The sequence below is a fragment of the Pleuronectes platessa genome, chromosome 3 (assembly GCF_947347685.1).
Source record: "Pleuronectes platessa chromosome 3, fPlePla1.1, whole genome shotgun sequence".
Lineage (NCBI taxonomy): Eukaryota > Metazoa > Chordata > Actinopteri > Pleuronectiformes > Pleuronectidae > Pleuronectes > Pleuronectes platessa.
Genome location: NC_070628.1, coordinates 19,341,483 through 19,359,202, shown reverse-complemented (window position 1 = coordinate 19,359,202; position 17,720 = coordinate 19,341,483). Strand labels below are relative to the sequence as shown.

The 17,720-nt window shown below is 40.6% G+C and overlaps 1 protein-coding gene across 4 annotated transcripts; it reads right to left on the bottom strand.

Moving 5' to 3' along the window:
* Window positions 1-980: 980 nt before the first annotated feature.
* On the bottom strand, window positions 981-17,578 carry gne (glucosamine (UDP-N-acetyl)-2-epimerase/N-acetylmannosamine kinase). 4 transcript variants are annotated; one of them, XR_008337936.1, is made up of 15 exons: window positions 12,737-12,901; window positions 8,944-9,000; window positions 8,566-8,714; window positions 8,155-8,401; window positions 7,863-8,070; window positions 6,834-6,986; window positions 6,503-6,715; window positions 6,168-6,255; window positions 5,017-5,227; window positions 4,646-4,775; window positions 3,802-4,023; window positions 3,101-3,283; window positions 2,527-2,643; window positions 1,201-2,272; window positions 981-1,140 (listed from the first exon to the last, which is right to left on the bottom strand). XR_008337936.1 is itself a non-coding variant. In XM_053418008.1 (14 exons), exons 2-14 carry the CDS (start codon window positions 8,980-8,982, stop codon window positions 2,037-2,039), a joined length of 2,196 nt encoding a protein of 731 aa, XP_053273983.1. In that variant the 5' UTR covers window positions 8,983-9,000; window positions 17,399-17,578; the 3' UTR covers window positions 981-2,036. The 4 variants fall into 4 exon arrangements, 2 of the variants coding, with proteins under 2 accessions (XP_053273983.1, XP_053273982.1); XR_008337942.1 differs by having other exon boundaries at window positions 981-1,442; window positions 1,611-2,272; XM_053418008.1 differs by lacking the exon at window positions 12,737-12,901 and adding an exon at window positions 17,399-17,578 and having other exon boundaries at window positions 981-2,272.
* Between the last annotated feature and the right edge of the window lie 142 nt (window positions 17,579-17,720).

Below are 17,720 nucleotides of genomic sequence, written 5' to 3'. Positions count from 1 at the left end.
CAACTAAGTTTTCTTTGTGTTGGGAAATGAATGGTCATCAAAGGCAACACATTTCCATGGAATTTACAACCAACATACAATAATTGATGGGAATAAATCATTAAAAAGACAAAACGATTCAAACTGATGAAAAGTCCATACATTTTTTTTTACGTTACGTTTTTATGATGGCTGTAATCTAGGATTAGGTTCAATCACAGCATCAAAACAGGAACAGCACTCAGTAGTATGCATATCTTCACCATGGCCCAACAGACCTCTTTAAGTCACACAATCACAGTTAAACGCATCAATCACCAAAATATATCTGAGCAGATTTTTCTCATCTAAATCTATGTATTATTCCCTGGGAAATGTCAAAGAAATTGAAAAAAGGGTCCACTCATTTGTCCAGATGTGTGTCAACATTTAAATGGTTCTTTCTTGGCCCATGTCCAATCCTTCCACCAAGTTTCGTGGAAATATACTTAGTAGGTATTGCTAAAAAAACAGAGGGAAAAATAACATCCTTGTTGTGAAGTAATAACTAAACACGTGATTAACAAACAATCTCCATGAGAGTGTCACACTAAGTTTTAAAGACTCAACTGATGGCAGACTGATTTTAAAGCACAGCAGTGCATTAACTTGAGTGCAAGATCTAGGTGTAGAAGGGAGTCACATACATTATATGTGACTGGCTATTTTTTATATCCATCATACTGCAATATATAGTTTTTTTACATTATGCACTAAGAAACATTGTAGGCACTGTTACAAGCTAAAACAACTTCTGGCAACAGCAGCAGGTCTTTCTTCTCCTGGATCCCAGAAATACATCATCCCTCTATCAGCTTTCTTCTCTTTCTTTTACATTAATTAGAACGTATTTGTACAGATGTTTAAAGGCTGTAAAACGTTCCATTCAATTCAAGGCTAAATTAAATCTTAAAATCCCAAAAGATGACAACACTATCCCAGACTTAAAAAACAACCTTAAGCAATATTGAAATATTTATTTTGATCTGCATAACCAATTAAATGACATAGAAATGTATCTAAAAATTTCATAAAGCATGACATGTATATTACAGGTTGTAATGGCACATGCAAACCATATAATCAGAGATACAATATATCTCAGAGAGGCATCGAGAACACCTGCGGAAATCTTCGTAGGTCTGTAGTTATTCAATGTAAAAGAACAAAAAGAAAATTGACCTGATTCAGGCAAATGTTTCTCACTCAGATATCAGTGTAGCAGCGGTAAACCTAAAATATTTGCTGCCTGAACATTTCATTCACATGAGCCAGCATAGCATTTATACTGATTTTATAATGACCATGTATTTGTTACCTCTTAGACCAATGCCAGTACTAACATTCTGAAAGCACTTCTGTTTTTTAAATAATTTAAAAAGTGACAGGAAATGGAAATGTGACATAGTAAGTGGACAGTAGCCCTTTAATCTGAAAAATAGATAATTACTCCATACAGGACTTAAAGAAAAGTGAGAAAATCATGTAGAGAGAATAGAGCAGATGATTCAGGGGCATGTTTTAGCAATAGTTTTGGTCACATCTGAAACAAGTGTTCCCATTTCTTAGCTGACCTCTCTGTGAGAAGTCACATTACAAGTAAAGTGGGCATGTCCTGTCTTGAATGGGTCATTTAGGCTTGAAAATGGATTTGAGGTTGATTGTAGCCCTGGGACTTTTTCTTTTAACTTTTCCAACATGCAGTGTACCAACCTCACACATGAAGTTACATTTGGCGTGATTCTCTCAGACGTGACAAAATGTATTTTTGTGGAAAATAAAAGTAAAACAGTACCTAACTCATCCAGGTTATGAACAATTAGGACATACAAAATGAGAATATATAAAATATTAGATTTTTCATTAACAATGATACATTTCCATTCACTCTATAAAATGTATCCTTTATATATATCTATATCGACATAGATATATATAGGCATAACAGGTACTACTTTCCTTTCAGTCTTGCTTTGCTGGTTTTGGTAACGGTCCTCAGCAAATCAAGACTATTTCCTTCAATATGTTCTTCTAGTTGCATAGTCTAACACCATACTGGCAGCTCCAAGTAATGCAGGTTCCTCCAAGTCTGACGTGACAACTTTGATGCCCTGGGCAGAGATGAGGGCTCGCTCAGTGATGATGTGCTGCACAGGAGTCTCGTAGTAAGAGGCCAAGACTCCAGACAGGATCACCAGTGATGGGTTCACCACGTGGAGGATGTTGACAATGCCCACGCCGAGAGCTGTGCAGGCTGGAGAGGAGAGGACATTGTTTCAAGCAGATTTCATAGCCGGCAGCCTAAGTATTATTGACTGCACTACACTCCACTATGAATGCAGTGAGTCACTGTCAAGCACACCTCTAGGCTATGTTTTTCAGACTGCACAGAAGGACGGTTTGTTTGAACCCTCTAACAGTTATATAAAAACACATTTTGCACTTTGATCTCTTTAAACAAAATTGAGTGTGTGTGTGCGTGTTTGTGTGTCTGATTTGTGCTCTTACCCCTGTTCAGGACAGCGTTTGCTTTTGAGTTCCCCAGTTTGGCTGCGCTGATGAGGTGGGCAGCGGTGATAGGCTCAGAAAGTTTCATGTCCATCCCCTCCACCTTCAGCAGGTCCTCTGAGAGACAGCGACACTCAAGTCAGATGCTACAAAGCTTCAAGTATGTGAATGTTCCTGTCTGTCAAGCCTTTTGGAAAATGTGTGGTCAGAATCTATATTTACTTTAGCTGCCTCAACCACTTTACTTGGTTGTTTTCATTCTTCTAGATTTCAATAAAGTTCAGTAATACAATCTACAATACAAAATACCTTTTTAGCAACACAACACTGATAATGATGTTAATTATAGGATGCAGAAACAAAAGTCATTATCTACTGTCATTATCAAATGTCATTATCTACTCTGTCTAAGTTCAAGCAGTTCAGCACAAAGCGAGAGTCTGAACTCTTTAAAAACATTCAGGCGTACATGCACAAGCCTCTCTACTTTGGAAATGCATGTTATTTGAGGGTTATTTCTCCTGTCTTAGCACATTCCTGGAAGGTTCCAAAAACACTAAAAGCAAACACATACCGTCGTGCAGCCTCTTGGCCTCTCTCTGCAGGGCCTGGCCGGACGCGTAGGCCTCAATGCATCCACGGCTGCCACACGAGCACTCTGGGCCTTCTAAGGAAACCATGATGTGACCCAGCTCTGCGGCGCAGAAAGAGCTACCATGGATCAGCTCACTGTTATGGATGATTCCGCCTCCAATACCTATAGACACAATCATGATATTTACTTTCCCACACTGTCAGTGCTGTTGAGTAGGGGATCTGGTTTATAAAAAGAACTCAGTACAAAACAACATCCCAGATTTACAATTTTACTGGTTTGCACATCGTGTTCACACGACAAGCTCCTTTGAATAATGTCTTAAAAAGGTAAGGGATTACTGAGCACATTCGAAAGTAGCTTCTGCCTCCGTCTGGGTTTCAGACTCCTGCTCCAGCTTTCTGCCTCTCACTCAACAGAGTTGATACAGAGGTGTAACTCTCCCTGGTATAGCAGCACTGTCAAATCTCTTTTATGGAAAGAAGTTAAGGTTTGTCCAAAACTTTGCGAATTTGTTTTGATAATGGAAATTGTTTGCGCTATTACATTTTGAAACTGCAACAGCCGCTGGGAAAAGTAGTTGAGCTGACTCGAGGTGTAACTTCAGTTAGTCTCAACTCAATAACTCACTCTCTGAGATTCCATAAATAACATAACTGGATCAATTCCTGCCTCCTCACCTGTTCCTGTGATGATGGTCACAAAGTCCTCCACTCCTTTGCCGTGACCGAACTTCCTCTCAGCCAACGCGGCGCAGTTGCCGTCGTTGTCGACCCAGACGGGGAGGTGCAGGGCATCAGAGATGGGTGTTCTCAGGTTCACCGAGGACCATTCCGGGACCAGCTTTGTCGAGTGCAGGACCACACCTTCTTGTGGGTTTACACGTCCACCTGTGGACACTCCTGAGAAGCGGAAAACACATTTGAACAAATCCCATGAGATGATAGCTTTAAAATATTTGTTTGCAAGAAGATCTTTCATAATGGAGTGTTTTCATAACGGTGTGTGTTGAGTTGGAGCATTTTATGGTTTTGCAGGTGCGGTTCAGAAAAGGAGCTTAAACAGGTTTTATTCTTTATGAACTGGCTAGACAGACATTTTAGGGGATAATAGGTTCTGACAAATTAAATGGTAGCTTACGTCAGGGTCGTCATGGTAGTACATCTGTATTAAGAGAAAAATATACTGCTGAGCCAAGGCCGGCAATATCAAACTCCATGAGGGAGGGGGGGGAAGTGTCTCCTCACGAAAGTGAATGTGTTGTTGAGTTAACAAGAGGATTTGAAGTGGATCAAGTTCAATGTTCCTTGTGTTGTTTGAGTATAAATAATAAATAAATAATAAAAACATAATAGTTACAACTTCCCTCACGTCTCTTCTTATTTAGTAAAATTGTGGACTGGATCTGCTTCACTCTCATTCATTGACTCTCTGTGTCACTTCCAGTAATATTCCATTCAAGGAGTGACTGCCAAGTCAAGTACGACACCTTGTGGTGAACGACCATAGTGAGAGTTAACGTACCAACACCAAGTATTCTGCAGTTGAGGCTCACGGCGTCCCGCATGGCATCAGAGCACATCTTTAATAAGAGATGCATTCTGGCCTCAAAGGTCCTTGGGTTGGGCTGAGCATACTTCTTGACTATCTTACCCTGGACAGAAAGGGAAGGAGTGAATTCGACATAACATCATGGAAAAAAGTCAAATTAAAAAGAAAGCATCGCTTATTAAAAGACTAATTATTGATCAATTCATATTTTTAAAGGTACACTGATCAAATGACAGACGAATAGCAAAGTGAACCAATATCTTCAAGTTAAAGACTTTAGGATAATCAAAATCCAGCTACATCAGAACTAATGTAGTGCACTGGTATGTCTCTATGCAGCCAACCTGCATGCAGATGATAGCCACTCTGAGGTTGGTCCCTCCAAGGTCAACGGAGAGAGCGCTCTGTGTTTCCAGGATGTGATCGATGTCTTGGGAGATGGAGTCTTTCACCGGCGGGAAACAGAAGGTCTTCTGGAGGGGCTCGTCCAGGTCAATGGTGCGCAGGAATTTGAGAATACGAGGCACGGCGTTGCCATCACCATAAATCTTAGAGCTGCCGGGAAACAGAAAAATACTGTTGCTGACATCCCTGGAAGGTTATGCAACCAAATATATACAACAGTTATGAAGGTTTATGTGAACTAAAGCATCACAGAATCAAGAAAACGTGATCCACACTGAAATCAGAAACCCTATTTCTAGATTAGCAAAACTAAAAACAGAGGTCTGCAGGGGAAAGCAGAAACAACTAAAAAAACAGAGAAGCTACACCCGCACTGCATTATTTATATAGTATCCAATAATATCACTCATGTAAGCAACAGTGTGGGTCACGGTATTCTCACGGTAACTAAATTACCAAATCTTCCGGTTAGAGAAAGCGCAGCAATTTTCCAAACATCCACTTATTCCAAGTATGAAGGCTTGAAAGCCCGGCAAAGTTAGTGGTAGATGTGGTTGCCTTTATTTGTATGGGTTTGTGTGTGGTAAGTGATTCACAAGGGATTCCTATTCGCAAGCTAATAGTCTGCGAATTACCACATGAGCTCCAAAACAATATAATAAAGATAACCCGTTTTACAGTGTACATAACATCAGGTACAAGTGATGAGAACTTACAATGTCACCTACGCAAACTGTTTAAACAAGGATAACATGCTTGCCGAAAGGACCTGCCGGACAAGTTCACTACGCTTAAGGTAACTTCTATTGTGTAGCATTGATATAACAACTACATTTTGCCAACTATAAGAGGCACGGCTCTCATTCTCCATTCAGTATAGCTTGTTGAGCAATTCACAGTGTGTACTGAGTGGTTTTGAAGGAAGTCACGGAAAAATGTTGTGATTTGACCTAAATAATATCCAAAGGAAAAATCTCTGGTTGAATAAAAAAAATAAATCTAAATCAATATTTAAAGGATCTGCAAGAAAAAAAACTGAATGACCAAGACAGAGACTTAGTGAGACTGACAAGCAGGAAGTTGGTCATACCAGGGATATCTCTTCCCAAACTGCAGCTCCAGAGCGTGGTAGATCTTATTGTGAGTATCAGCATCCCTGACATGTAGAACATTTTCACCTGGCAGAGGGAAACGTCATAAAAAGGCCATTAGAATGAACAGATTGATACTCGCTTTGGGTTGCTTACATGGAGAAATTGATCTTGACACCTTAGCAGTATCTTTGTCTTCAAGCTGCCCATCATCCTTAACTATTCATCAAAAAACATAACCTGTGTTCGATGATGATATCAGCTATATAACACAGCCAGGATTAGCCTAATTAACAGAAGGAATAAATGTAATCTTGGGTTTTGTCTTTCTCACCTGTCTCTCTGCCCGTCTGCCTGGTTCCCAGGTTAATGACGGGGGTGCCGAAGGCCCCTGCCTCTCGCACGCCACAGCTGCTGTTTCCAATCATGCAGCCAGCGTTGCACACCAGCTGGATGAACTGCTCAAAGGGAATGTGCTTCACCGCTCGGAAGTTGTGGTGCTGCTCGATGCCCTTTTTCCTCATCACACGCACCATCTCCTTACTGCCTGTTTACGTAGGAAAGGGAAGATCAAGAGACATATTTATTAATGAAACTATTCAAATATTTTTTTTAAATCATACAATAACCCTGATGATAGGAGACAAATAGTAGGGGAAGCTAACCGGCATCAATGTTGGGGAAGAGGATGAGGGTCTTCTTGTTGAAGGAGATGAGGGCATCCAGCATTAGTCCATAGATCTTTATGGAGTGCTGGATGTCTGTGGTGACTGGGTGCTGCAAAGCCACCACGTAATCATGCCTCTGCACCTTGTCACCTGCAACAAGAGAAAGCCACATATAACATACAAACACACACACAAAAGTTTAACGCTACTGTTAGGAATTCAATATTTTAGCTGTTGTGTGGGTCTGACTGTACTATTTGCAATAAAGGCAGGAGGGGGGGCCTTGAGCAGGTTGGGCCAGATATAAGGCCTTTATACAAATGATTTATAAATAACCCTTGCTTCATAGTGTTAATAATGAATCTTATAATTGTTCTGAATTCTAACTTTTGGTATTAAACCATTATTCCCTTAGATTCATTCACATCACATATATTTAATGCAGCTGTCTGATAAGTTCTGGAGGTCGGACAGAGTGACTTTGTTGACATTGTTTTGTTTCGTTGTTTTGGTTTCGAGGATCCTAACGTTTACAACAACAGGACATTGTTTGGATATAGCAGGAACATCATATTCCTTTCTCCAATGGCCCACATGGCATCAGCTGTGTCAAGGCCTTTCATGAAGAGAACATTTTGCTTAGCAACTATCAGAGTAGTAGTAGCGTCACGGAGAGCGGCTTCTTGTCACTTCCTGGATTCCTTGACAAGAGGCGGTGGACTACAGCTGTGGACCAATAAGGGAGAACCAAATTGATTTGCGATGACTCCCCTTCAATCTTTCATAACCAATCATATTAAATCTACTGTTATAATTATATCAAACCCCTTCTGTTCGGGGCCATTATTAACTACCTATTGCTAACTGATTTAGCCTAGGCTGTGATAATTGTCCATAGCTATGTTGTTCAACTTTCATTGCATCTCAATAAATACTTAAATTGGACCAGTCCGGCTCATCTCTTTTTTAGGATAAACCAACACGCCTGACACTACCTTACTGTGGAATGACTGTGGCCCTGCGTACCCAGCCAGCTCTTGATAATATCCATGTAGTCGTCTTTGTGATGAGTTGACAGCAGCTTATCATAGGAAGGGCAGCCAGCCAGCAAGATGCGAGAGTGGTCCTCACACATGGCGATGAGGTACTGCTCCGCCCGGGGTGTGCAGCAGGCGTGGTAATGGGCCAGTTTACTTATAGCGTGGCGGATCGAGTCATCAATCGTACCACTCACCTGCGAAAAGAAGCCAGACCACGTTTTAAGATATAGTGTACGTCATTATATCTGATCTGCTGCTCAACACTGACGCCTCCTCACCTCTCCACCCTCCAAGTGAAGTATTCTAATGTTCATCAGCGCTGCAGCAGTCGCCAGGGCGAGTGCATCAAAACGGTCACCATGGATGATCAGGATGTCAGGGCGCAGCCTCTGCAGGACATCAGGGAGTTTCACCAGTGCCAGCCCGACGCTCTCCACCATGGCTGCCTCATCCTCACCTCTCACGATGGTGTGGAGCTTGGAGCCGATGTCAAAGTTATCCTGCTCGATCATGCGAAAAGTGTTCCTGCGGATTGGAAAGTAGGAAAATACCATACAAGGTGACAAATGAATCCTGGATAAGTAAACCTGACATAGCAACTGTTACACTGTTCTTCATACACAATTTCACTGTTTTAGGACATGGGCAACAAGCTTTTTCAAAGAAGCGGTTGTAATGGTTGTTCTTACCCATAGTCATCGATGAGATGTGAACCAAGCACCACGACCTCCAGGTCAAACTCCTCAGGGTGTGATTTGATGCCAAACATGATGGGGGCCAGCTTGGAGTAGTCTGCTCGGTTGCATGTTGCCACACACACTCTCAGCCTCCTCTTAAACTACAGTCAAAAGAGGTGAAACCAGCATAAGCATCCAGAGACCATTTAATTTGATTCAAATTTACTACCCACTACACGTAAAAGCTCACTCCAATTCACGTCTAGAGGCATTCTTACAAAAATATAATATTCTGCCTTAGGTCTGCAGGAAAATGATCACATCTACACATCCTTCTACATCACCTACAGAAAAAGCCTTTTTATATATTGTACGCATTTCCTCACATACCTGATTCTGATCTGTCATTTTCTCCTTCACCCTCTGCATTCTCCGATAGTAGAGCTCCTGCAAAACAAAGACAGAAGAGAGACTGAGATTGATCCAGTAAACAGATGGTAAAGCAAAATGTGATCCGTTATTTTACAGCTAAAAAAAACCAAAGGTCAAACTCACTTGGGCATTCCAGATATTTAGATGCTGAAGCACGAAAACACAACAAAACTACGCTACGTTTTGTTTTTTTCATAAATAACACTTTTTTCCCAGAGGTGAAAACATGCTGTAGGACATCGCTCTGCATGACAAGGCAACGCTTTGGACACATGCATAAAACTGTGTCCAAAGCGAAAAGGGATTCTTTAATACTATTTACTAATTGATTGGTTTGATTGCTTTAATAACCAGTTGATATTGTTGTACATGTGCCAGTGATTGTAGATCGATTTTACGTTGCACCCGAGACAGGCCATTCAAAAACCATTCATGCTCACATTTAATTGAGATTCTCCAGTTAACCCAACCATATAGTCTGGGATTCAAACCAAGAACCTATTGGCTGTAAGGCAACAGTGCAAACCACAGCCCCACCATGCCATAGACAAGACAACAAATGTGTCTTTCTTTTCCAACTAAATATGAATCAACTACCAATTTCTTAGTAACTTTCAAAACACAACACATTTGTAAACATTTAATCTTGTGGAAAGCTCACATGACCTCTCATGCTCTATTTCTTTTCCTTCGGCCATTTGACTTTTGTTGTCATGTGGACAAAAACTCAGACTTGGATAAACTGGGGAACTGCTTTCTACTAAGAGAACCATTTGGATAGCTATATACGTCACAGGCCTCAGCTCATCATCTGTGGGAAATGCCTTTCTGTGGGCTCATTGGCTGATGAGAAACAAGGCATGGCAGGGAGCCACCACCCAGTAGGTGGCTCCCTGCATATATCATTCATATACCGTGTATGGCTCATCCAGCTATTTTAAACTGTAGTTAGTGTTCAAGTTCTCAGTGATACATGCATACATGCTGCCCTCTGCTTATGACTGTTGCACTTGCCTAGTTAAGTATTGAAAGTCAACTACTTAAATACTTTTTCAAGGCTGTATGGTTAACCACAGGGACCTCAAATTCCTGAGTGGATTGACTGCTTGGAATTCCAACAAAAAAAACTCTTGGGTTTGATTGAGTTACTGACTGAGCTCAATTTCACTCTTCTGCACTTCTGGGAATTGAAGCCAAACGGAGAGTTCAGTGACATGAGAATGAACCAACATAAAGTTCAGGAGAAATAACAGGGAACCCACTGTGGTACAAATATTAATTTCCATGATGTTTTCATTTCCTAGAAGACTAGTGTCAGTGGAATGAATAGTAAAGGTAGAATCAATACCTGCTGTGTATGGACACTTTGTTCTGCTGTAATGTATCAAACTGAGCCCCCCACGCAGAGGAGCACAATCAAACATGTTGGGCCTACGTATACTCAGAAAGACAGAAACCCCAAATAAAGGACTCTCTGTATCAGAGAGGAGCAACAAACATATTTTAAAAGCCTGTGCTACATCATGTGACTTCAGCTGCACAGAGAAAGCTGCCTCACGGTCAAAATGCTTGAAATTCATCCATGTTGTAATTCAGGATTCTTATTCATACCGCTTTAGAAAGCACCACATTAGTGCAGTAAAGCCTTCATACAATCCAAGGTAAAGATGACATCAACTTCACATTAAAGTACATTTTAGTTTTAAAATGATATCAGCTATATAACACAGCCAGGATTAGCCTAATTAACCGAAGGAATAAATATAATCTTGGCTTTTGGTATGAGAACGACTGTGTGTCTTCATTGCAACAAGTTGCAAAATAGGAACTGATTAACTTCTGACTGTACTAAAAAGACAAGAATCAACACAGCTGAATACTGTGTCTTCAGCTGTCCTGTGTCTATGATGTCTTTGGCTGGTGATCCACTGAAAATGGTGGCTTCATGACATGAGTCGTCAAACAGATAACCAACTAATCGGGTTAGTGAGAGGTTGATCAAATATTGCTATAGGCAAGGATCCCTGTGTCAGGGCACGTAGGACATTCTTGTGTTTGTGAGAATTCAATATTTTAGCTGTTCTGGGGTCTAACTGTATTCTTTGCAATAAAGGCAGGGGGGGGGGGGGGGGCTGACCAGGTTGGGCCAGATATAAGGCCCTTATACAAATGATTTATAAATAACCCTTGCTGCATAGTGTTAATAATGAATCTTATAATTGTTCTGAATTCTAACTTTTGGTATTAAACCATTATTCCCTTAGATTCATTCACATCACATATATTTCATGCAGCTGTCTGATAAGTTCTGGAGGTCGGACAGAGTGACTTTGTTGACATTGTTTTGTTTCGTTGTTTTGGTTTCGAGGATCCTAACGTTTACAACAACAGGACATTGTTTGGATACAGCAGGAACATCATATTCCTTTCTCCAATGGCCCACATGGCATCAGCTGTGTCAAGGCCCTTCTGTTCGGGGCCATTATTAACTACCTATTGCTAACTGATTTAGACTAGGCTGTGATAATTGTCCATAGCTATGTTGTTCAACTTTCATTGCATCTCAATAAATACTTAAATTGGACCAGTCCGGCTCATCTCTTATTTAGGATAAACCAACATGCCTGACATGTTAAGAGATCCTATCAGACATTGTATTTTCTCTGAAACAGAAAGAAGAATACTTAGCGTACTGGCAGAGCTGCTTACTGTAAGTTGTTTCATTTAAAAATATATTTTTAAAGTTTATAAACGGCATTGTTTCTTCATCAAGAGATGATGTTGACATTGACAAAGAGTCAGACAAATCTTTCAACAGAACAGAGCCGCCGTTTAAATCCATTATTTAAAATTTGAAACGAAAAAAACTGTAAAAACAATGGAGGTGACATATGCAGAATGTACTTAGCCTAGCTAGCATTCTGTGGGCGTGGCATGCCTCTCCAGTTTAATTAATTTTAATTGATTCAATGGAGCGGAAGCTTGTGGATTGTTTTAACCCAAAAGTGGGGTTTAAGGCGGCTCAAAACCCTTTATGTAAAAAATATTAAAAAAGGTATTTAAAACGGTGATAGCGATTTTGAATGTTGTGTTTATAAAATCTTCCCTCTGCTTCAAAAACATTTTCCATTGATGCGTCTATAAGGACATTCATTTCATTCACCGTAAGGGCTGATGTTTTCCTCTATTATTTCCTCTGAGGAAGTGATACTGTTCAGTTTTAGATTTTTACGTCACATTTTAGTTGTCTTATTCGTTTCTTAAATATTTAGAAATGAGTTATACACGAAGATCATAACAATATGTCCTATTAAAGTTCAAACCTACTATGAGTGTAGGGTACAAGACCTTAGAAAGATGTAGCTTAACCGAGTAAATGTCCATGATATCAGTTCAACATAATAAAAGCAACATTAAGACTCAATTTTTTCTGTCTTTCTTTAACATTCATGTATCAGGTTACATACAAAATTAAGTCCTTCTTGGACTAAGTCCTATGGTTTAGCCTGCATCTCATTCAGCACACCGTGGCTTTCACTCAAGCATCACAAGACAGCATCAGCGGCCGGCATCATGGTATGGGGGTAGGTACGCATGCATAAAGGAAAGGCAGGGATAACTCTGCATTAGAGGCAGACATACTGAATATACAGACTAAAAAGAGGGGTTATACAAGATACTGTGAAAGGAACGGAGGATGAAGACAGAGAATATGAGAGATGGAAGAGAGAAAAAAGGCCATTTGACTCACATGAGGGTTGGTGCACAAATATCCCGGATGAGTTTCCATCCCACGCGTCTGTGGATTCCCTTTACTCTTTTTCAAATCCCCTTTCTTTTTTAAATGCCTCTCTTTTGCCCTGCCGCATTAGTCAACAAAAGGAGGCCATGTACGAGCCATCAAGCAGCACACAGAAGGAAGGGAGGGAGGAAGAGGAGGAGGGTGGGTGACACAGACGTACAATGGGGGAGGAGCTGCGCTAGATTCGGGAGGGTCCGTTTTGCTTAAAGACACGGTTAGCTGAACGGATGGAAGAAACAATCTCCTGCCAAACATGCAGCAGTATTTACCATCATATACAGCAATATGCTTCAGATAAAATATTTCTCTGAATTCTCTGTTGCAATCCTTGCTTTTACCTCTACCCCCCCCCCCCCCAACAAAAGGTGGATTGGTACAGGAAACAGAAGGTTTCTTTCACACAAGAATGAAATCAAACCATGACAACGCCGTCTCTTTTCAATGTTTCAGATGACAACACTGTTCTATAGTCTGCATGCTTTCCATTATCAGTCAGAAAATCTCTGTTTCCACTGAAGCTAAACAAACACGGTGCAGCCTATTGCATCAACCACGTCTGATTCATAGGAATGTTCCTTCAATCACTTTAACTGGTGTCTTCTGTTTAATCAACGAGTTCAGCAACCTTATGGCTTCTGCTTTCCAACATTTATCTGAAGAGTTCAAGGTAACTTTGCTGTAGTGTGTATTTTTTTTAACCATTCCAGGCAACCTATTTATCTACCCTTTGGGCACCTAATTCACATAATAATTTACAGATTGATTTTCAGCTTCAAAACCTAGTCACGTTGAACAAGTTTATTTAATCTCTTGTAAAATCTCTAGTTCACACTGTCTGTTTGCAACTGTTTATGATCAAGTTTCAATGTTATTAATCTATTTGTTTGTCTGTTAATTACTTTTAGTGTTGAAACTGTGGTGCTGCATGCTTTTCTTCACCAGGTCTCCCTTCTTAGTGATGCTTGAACTCAGTGGGGCTAACCTGGTTCAACAATGACAGAATTAATTTCCTTAAAAAAATCTCGGAAAAGGGGCAGGGGAAAACCAGACTGACATTCAGAGTAATATAAAATGCAGACTTCAAAAGGGATCTAGGCTTGAAGGCCTTGAAAACATGAACGCTGTTTGCATGTCTGAAGGGGAATTCTTCGTGCTGCCTCCTCTGGAACAGTTGTGCTACAAAGCAATGATCCTTGAGTGCTGCCCTGAGGGCAGAAGCTGGGTGAGTCCCTCTGAAGAAAAGCTGTAAGCACTTTGGTCATTGTCATTACAATGATTGTAATGATTGTTTGTCTTTAGCTACAGATACATTTTATCTGTATGCTCCCTGCATTTTAATTGCAAATTCAAGTTGTTTACATACTGGAATGGAAATACAGGTGAACTCATTCTGTAAATTCGTTGATAGCCTCCGATTAATAACGCCCAGAATAAAATGTCAAACTATCTGATCATTCAAATTGGAGCGGACACAATTTAATACACTGAAGAGCTGATTGACAATTTAGTCAATAATTGATTAAGAAAATTTCGAGGAAAACAATTTAAGAATTAATTTGTTTTTCTTGGTTATGAGGAATCTATGGTTTTATTTTACCTTTACGAAAATAAATTTGTGGGTTTTGGTCTGTTTATGAAAAAGTCAAAAGTTGTTTCAAGCCTCAAGTTTGGCATTGTGTCCACTACCATTGTCTTTTTTTATTTTAACCTGAAGTAACCAAACATGCTAACCATACTTGGTCATCTATTTCAAACCAAATAACTTAATAATAAACATCATGCTGTATTGAAAAAGACCTGAAACTAATGATTTAGGACTTAACCTCCATATGAAAATGTTAACTGATGTTACAAATCAAGTTAGAGGTCAGGTCATTTTGGTATAATCGTTGACAGAAAGTTACTTATTTTTGCAGCTCGTGGAGTCGCCTTCTGCTGTTCATTCCAGACTAACTAAAAAGGGACAGTGGAGATGCCTTGGTCTGTAATAACCAGACAAACTGAACTGTAACAGAAACCTAATAAGCCTTTAAAAGGGATTTTTAGCACCCGTTGTGAAAGCCTGTGTGTGATATGGGGGAGTGGCACTGTGGGCACCAGGATGGAACATGGACTGAGTTAACTACCCTCATTGTTGACACAGTTGTGACATTGTGGTTCACAACCGACAAAGATAATAACACAAAAAAAAACAAAAAACTCTGGGTCAATCATCAAAAGAGCAAACATAGTGACGGGCAATGACACTGTTCGCTCTACCTGCTTCTCCACAGAATTACCATTAAATGAATCCTACAGTATAAACAATACTTGTGCTATGACCGACCAAATGAACAAGTATTGCTTTATCGAAACTGTACTGGAATGATTTTTGCAGAGAGAAAGAACGGAAAAGAGGAGCACTCATTCTGCAACTTCTTCTTCAACTAAATGCTGCCCAAAGGACAAAAAGCAAATCGACCAACGCTTGACTCAGTTGCCTGAGAGGACTTGAATCGTCAACCTTCGGGAGGCAACACAGAATACAAGGTTGAATTTCCTGTTTACCAACGTCTGAGATGCAAGTTTAAAGTTCTCCATTTAATACTAATTGACAATAACCCCAATTAGTATTTTTCTTTATTTCTCCTACTGACGCTACCACTGTCTATACAGGTATCTGAAAATAAACTGTGAGATGGAATCAGTGTCTCTATTAACGTCAGGAAACTGAATTTCCATCTTTCCGGCTGTCAGATCTTAACAATATTTTTCTGGTATGTAACCTTACTACGCAAATCCATAACCGTCAGGTTGTTTCGGACAAATCTCTTAAGTTCCTTTCAAACATGAACAGTTTGCTTTTCTCATATGTAGCGTGCAGAAGGAGATTGCCAAGCCCAGACACGTTCACAATCACAACAAAAGCATGGAACTTCTTTTGTCCATCCTGACATGTTTTTATACATTTTTTTTTTTTTCAGTCCTGCGTCTCTCACATGTTAAAAACCTCACCTGCACGCCCACTCGCCCTGCTGTGAATTTTCCAACTGTATTCTTACATTGGCTTACTCAGACGATATCCAGTTTTTACAAGGGGGGCAGGAAGGACATACTCTGCCAAATGTCTGTAGCAACTGACAACTTTTCAATTGGACGCAGTATTTGATCAAATTAAGTTAAATATGATATCTTATCTTGGAGTGCTGGACTAATGTCTGTTTTATGAAGCTGTGGTTATAACAATTGAGGATCATTAATCAACACCTTACAGTGGGATATGGGTCACGTCACCGCTCATGACGTTCATAAAGTGCCAGACAGGTTGCATATCTGTATATTTGTACATGAGGCCCTACCAGGTGATGAAACATATCCTGGAGGTTACTGGATTAACTGGTAATGATGATGATGATGATGTGGGCTGTTTGAACAGGGCAGTGTAAGTGTTTGCTCAGCACTGCACATTCAAACCAGCTGTTATTAATACAGGAGTTGATGCTGCATGGGTGATGCCAGAGATGCCAAATATAAAAAAAAAGTTTTAATCAAACTATTCGATGATAAGATAACGTTCTAACAGTAAAGGAAACAAAGACAGTTTATATTAGTTAGTAAAGGGACCACAACAGTTAGCTCTCTGAAACTACATTTGACATTTTCCTTGTACTAAACGTCCTTGTTATTAAGTTAAATCTCTGGAGTAGAGTAATCAGGACTAAAAATCAGTTAGATTTATCTTATGAAGGAAGTGGGTTGCACCGTCATAAACAGGATACACCTTTCAGAGAGATACGCGAGGATGTGCCACGTCACAGTCGATGTCATCAGATGACGTTTTTGAGGTAAGACATGAAGTTGACATTTGGATCATCTTAATACTACAAAGTACAGTTACAGGTACAGGCACAGTGCAGCGTCTGACCGGCCCAGCACATTCACACCAGCTGTTTTCACTGGTTTATGTAGTAAACACGACAGGAGCTGCTGCTTGTTGCTAAACATGCCAAAATAAAAGGTTTGCATTAAACTGTGTGAGGACTAGCCAACGATGAAACATTAAACGAAGAGCCCTTTTCACACTGGCTGGAAGTTGGAGAGTTAGCTAGCTATACCTCCACGAACCCACTGTGTTTTCAACTGAGAGTGCCTGCTTGTTATTAAGTTGCTGCAATGCGTGAGCATCTTCCTAACTTCACAAATACGTTTAAATTCAAGTTGAAGCGGTTTATGAGAAACCCCGTGAAGTAAGCATCAGCCGGATGTGTGTGTTTAAAAAATAAAAGTTGCTATTTAAGTTGCTTGTGTCCAAGCGAGGGGCTATTTGAGCTAACATGAGCCTGTTAAACAAAGCTATGGCTTTAGTCGAGGTTCCAGTGTTATGCTAGGAGCCGCTTGTCCCGTTACAAGCGGGACAGGGAATTGAACCAGCACACGCAAATAAACACACACGTAAACACACAACTGTATGGTCAGACTTAGGGACACGTTTCCCTCTCACACACCCAGTGGGTGGAAGGAGGAAAAGTTAGCTAACATTGGTCGGTGAAGCCCCCTCACAGTCGAGTCAGCGCACGTCTCCAGCCCCTCTGTTGTTAACACTTCACGTTGTTAGCACGGATTCAAACTCACCTTGAATTAGCCCGGGACAACGCACTGAGAGCTGGAACCATCGGTGGTTACACGCACTGTCTCGTCTCTTCCTCTCCGGCTCCTCACTGGTTAACAGAGAGCGCTTATCGTCTCAGCGCTGAAGCGGAACCGACACCGTAAAGAACCAGGGCAACTGCACCGGATGAGCCTGCTTTGGACCTTCACAATAAAACCAAACAAGGCGAAGGCTCTCAGTTTCGTGTTCGCCAAGTTCCAAGCACTCCCCTTGTGAAACCTCATTTACATCCACTAGATCTGGATTTGTTTTCGGATCTGGACCAAATTCCACAAATTCCTGTAC

What these genes read in the sequence shown, in the direction of transcription:
- gne (XM_053418007.1), bottom strand. Translation starts at nt 12,775, where the DNA reads ATGGAAACTCATCCGGGATATTTGTGCACCAACCCTCAT. An exon ending in AAATGACAGATCAGAATCAG is followed by an intron (nt 8,715 to 8,943) that starts GTATGTGAGGAA and finishes TTTTGACTGTAG; the next exon opens with TTTAAGAGGAGGCTGAGAGT. An exon ending in TGGCTATCATCTGCATGCAG is followed by an intron (nt 4,776 to 5,016) that starts GTTGGCTGCATA and finishes CTTTCTGTCCAG; the next exon opens with GGTAAGATAGTCAAGAAGTA.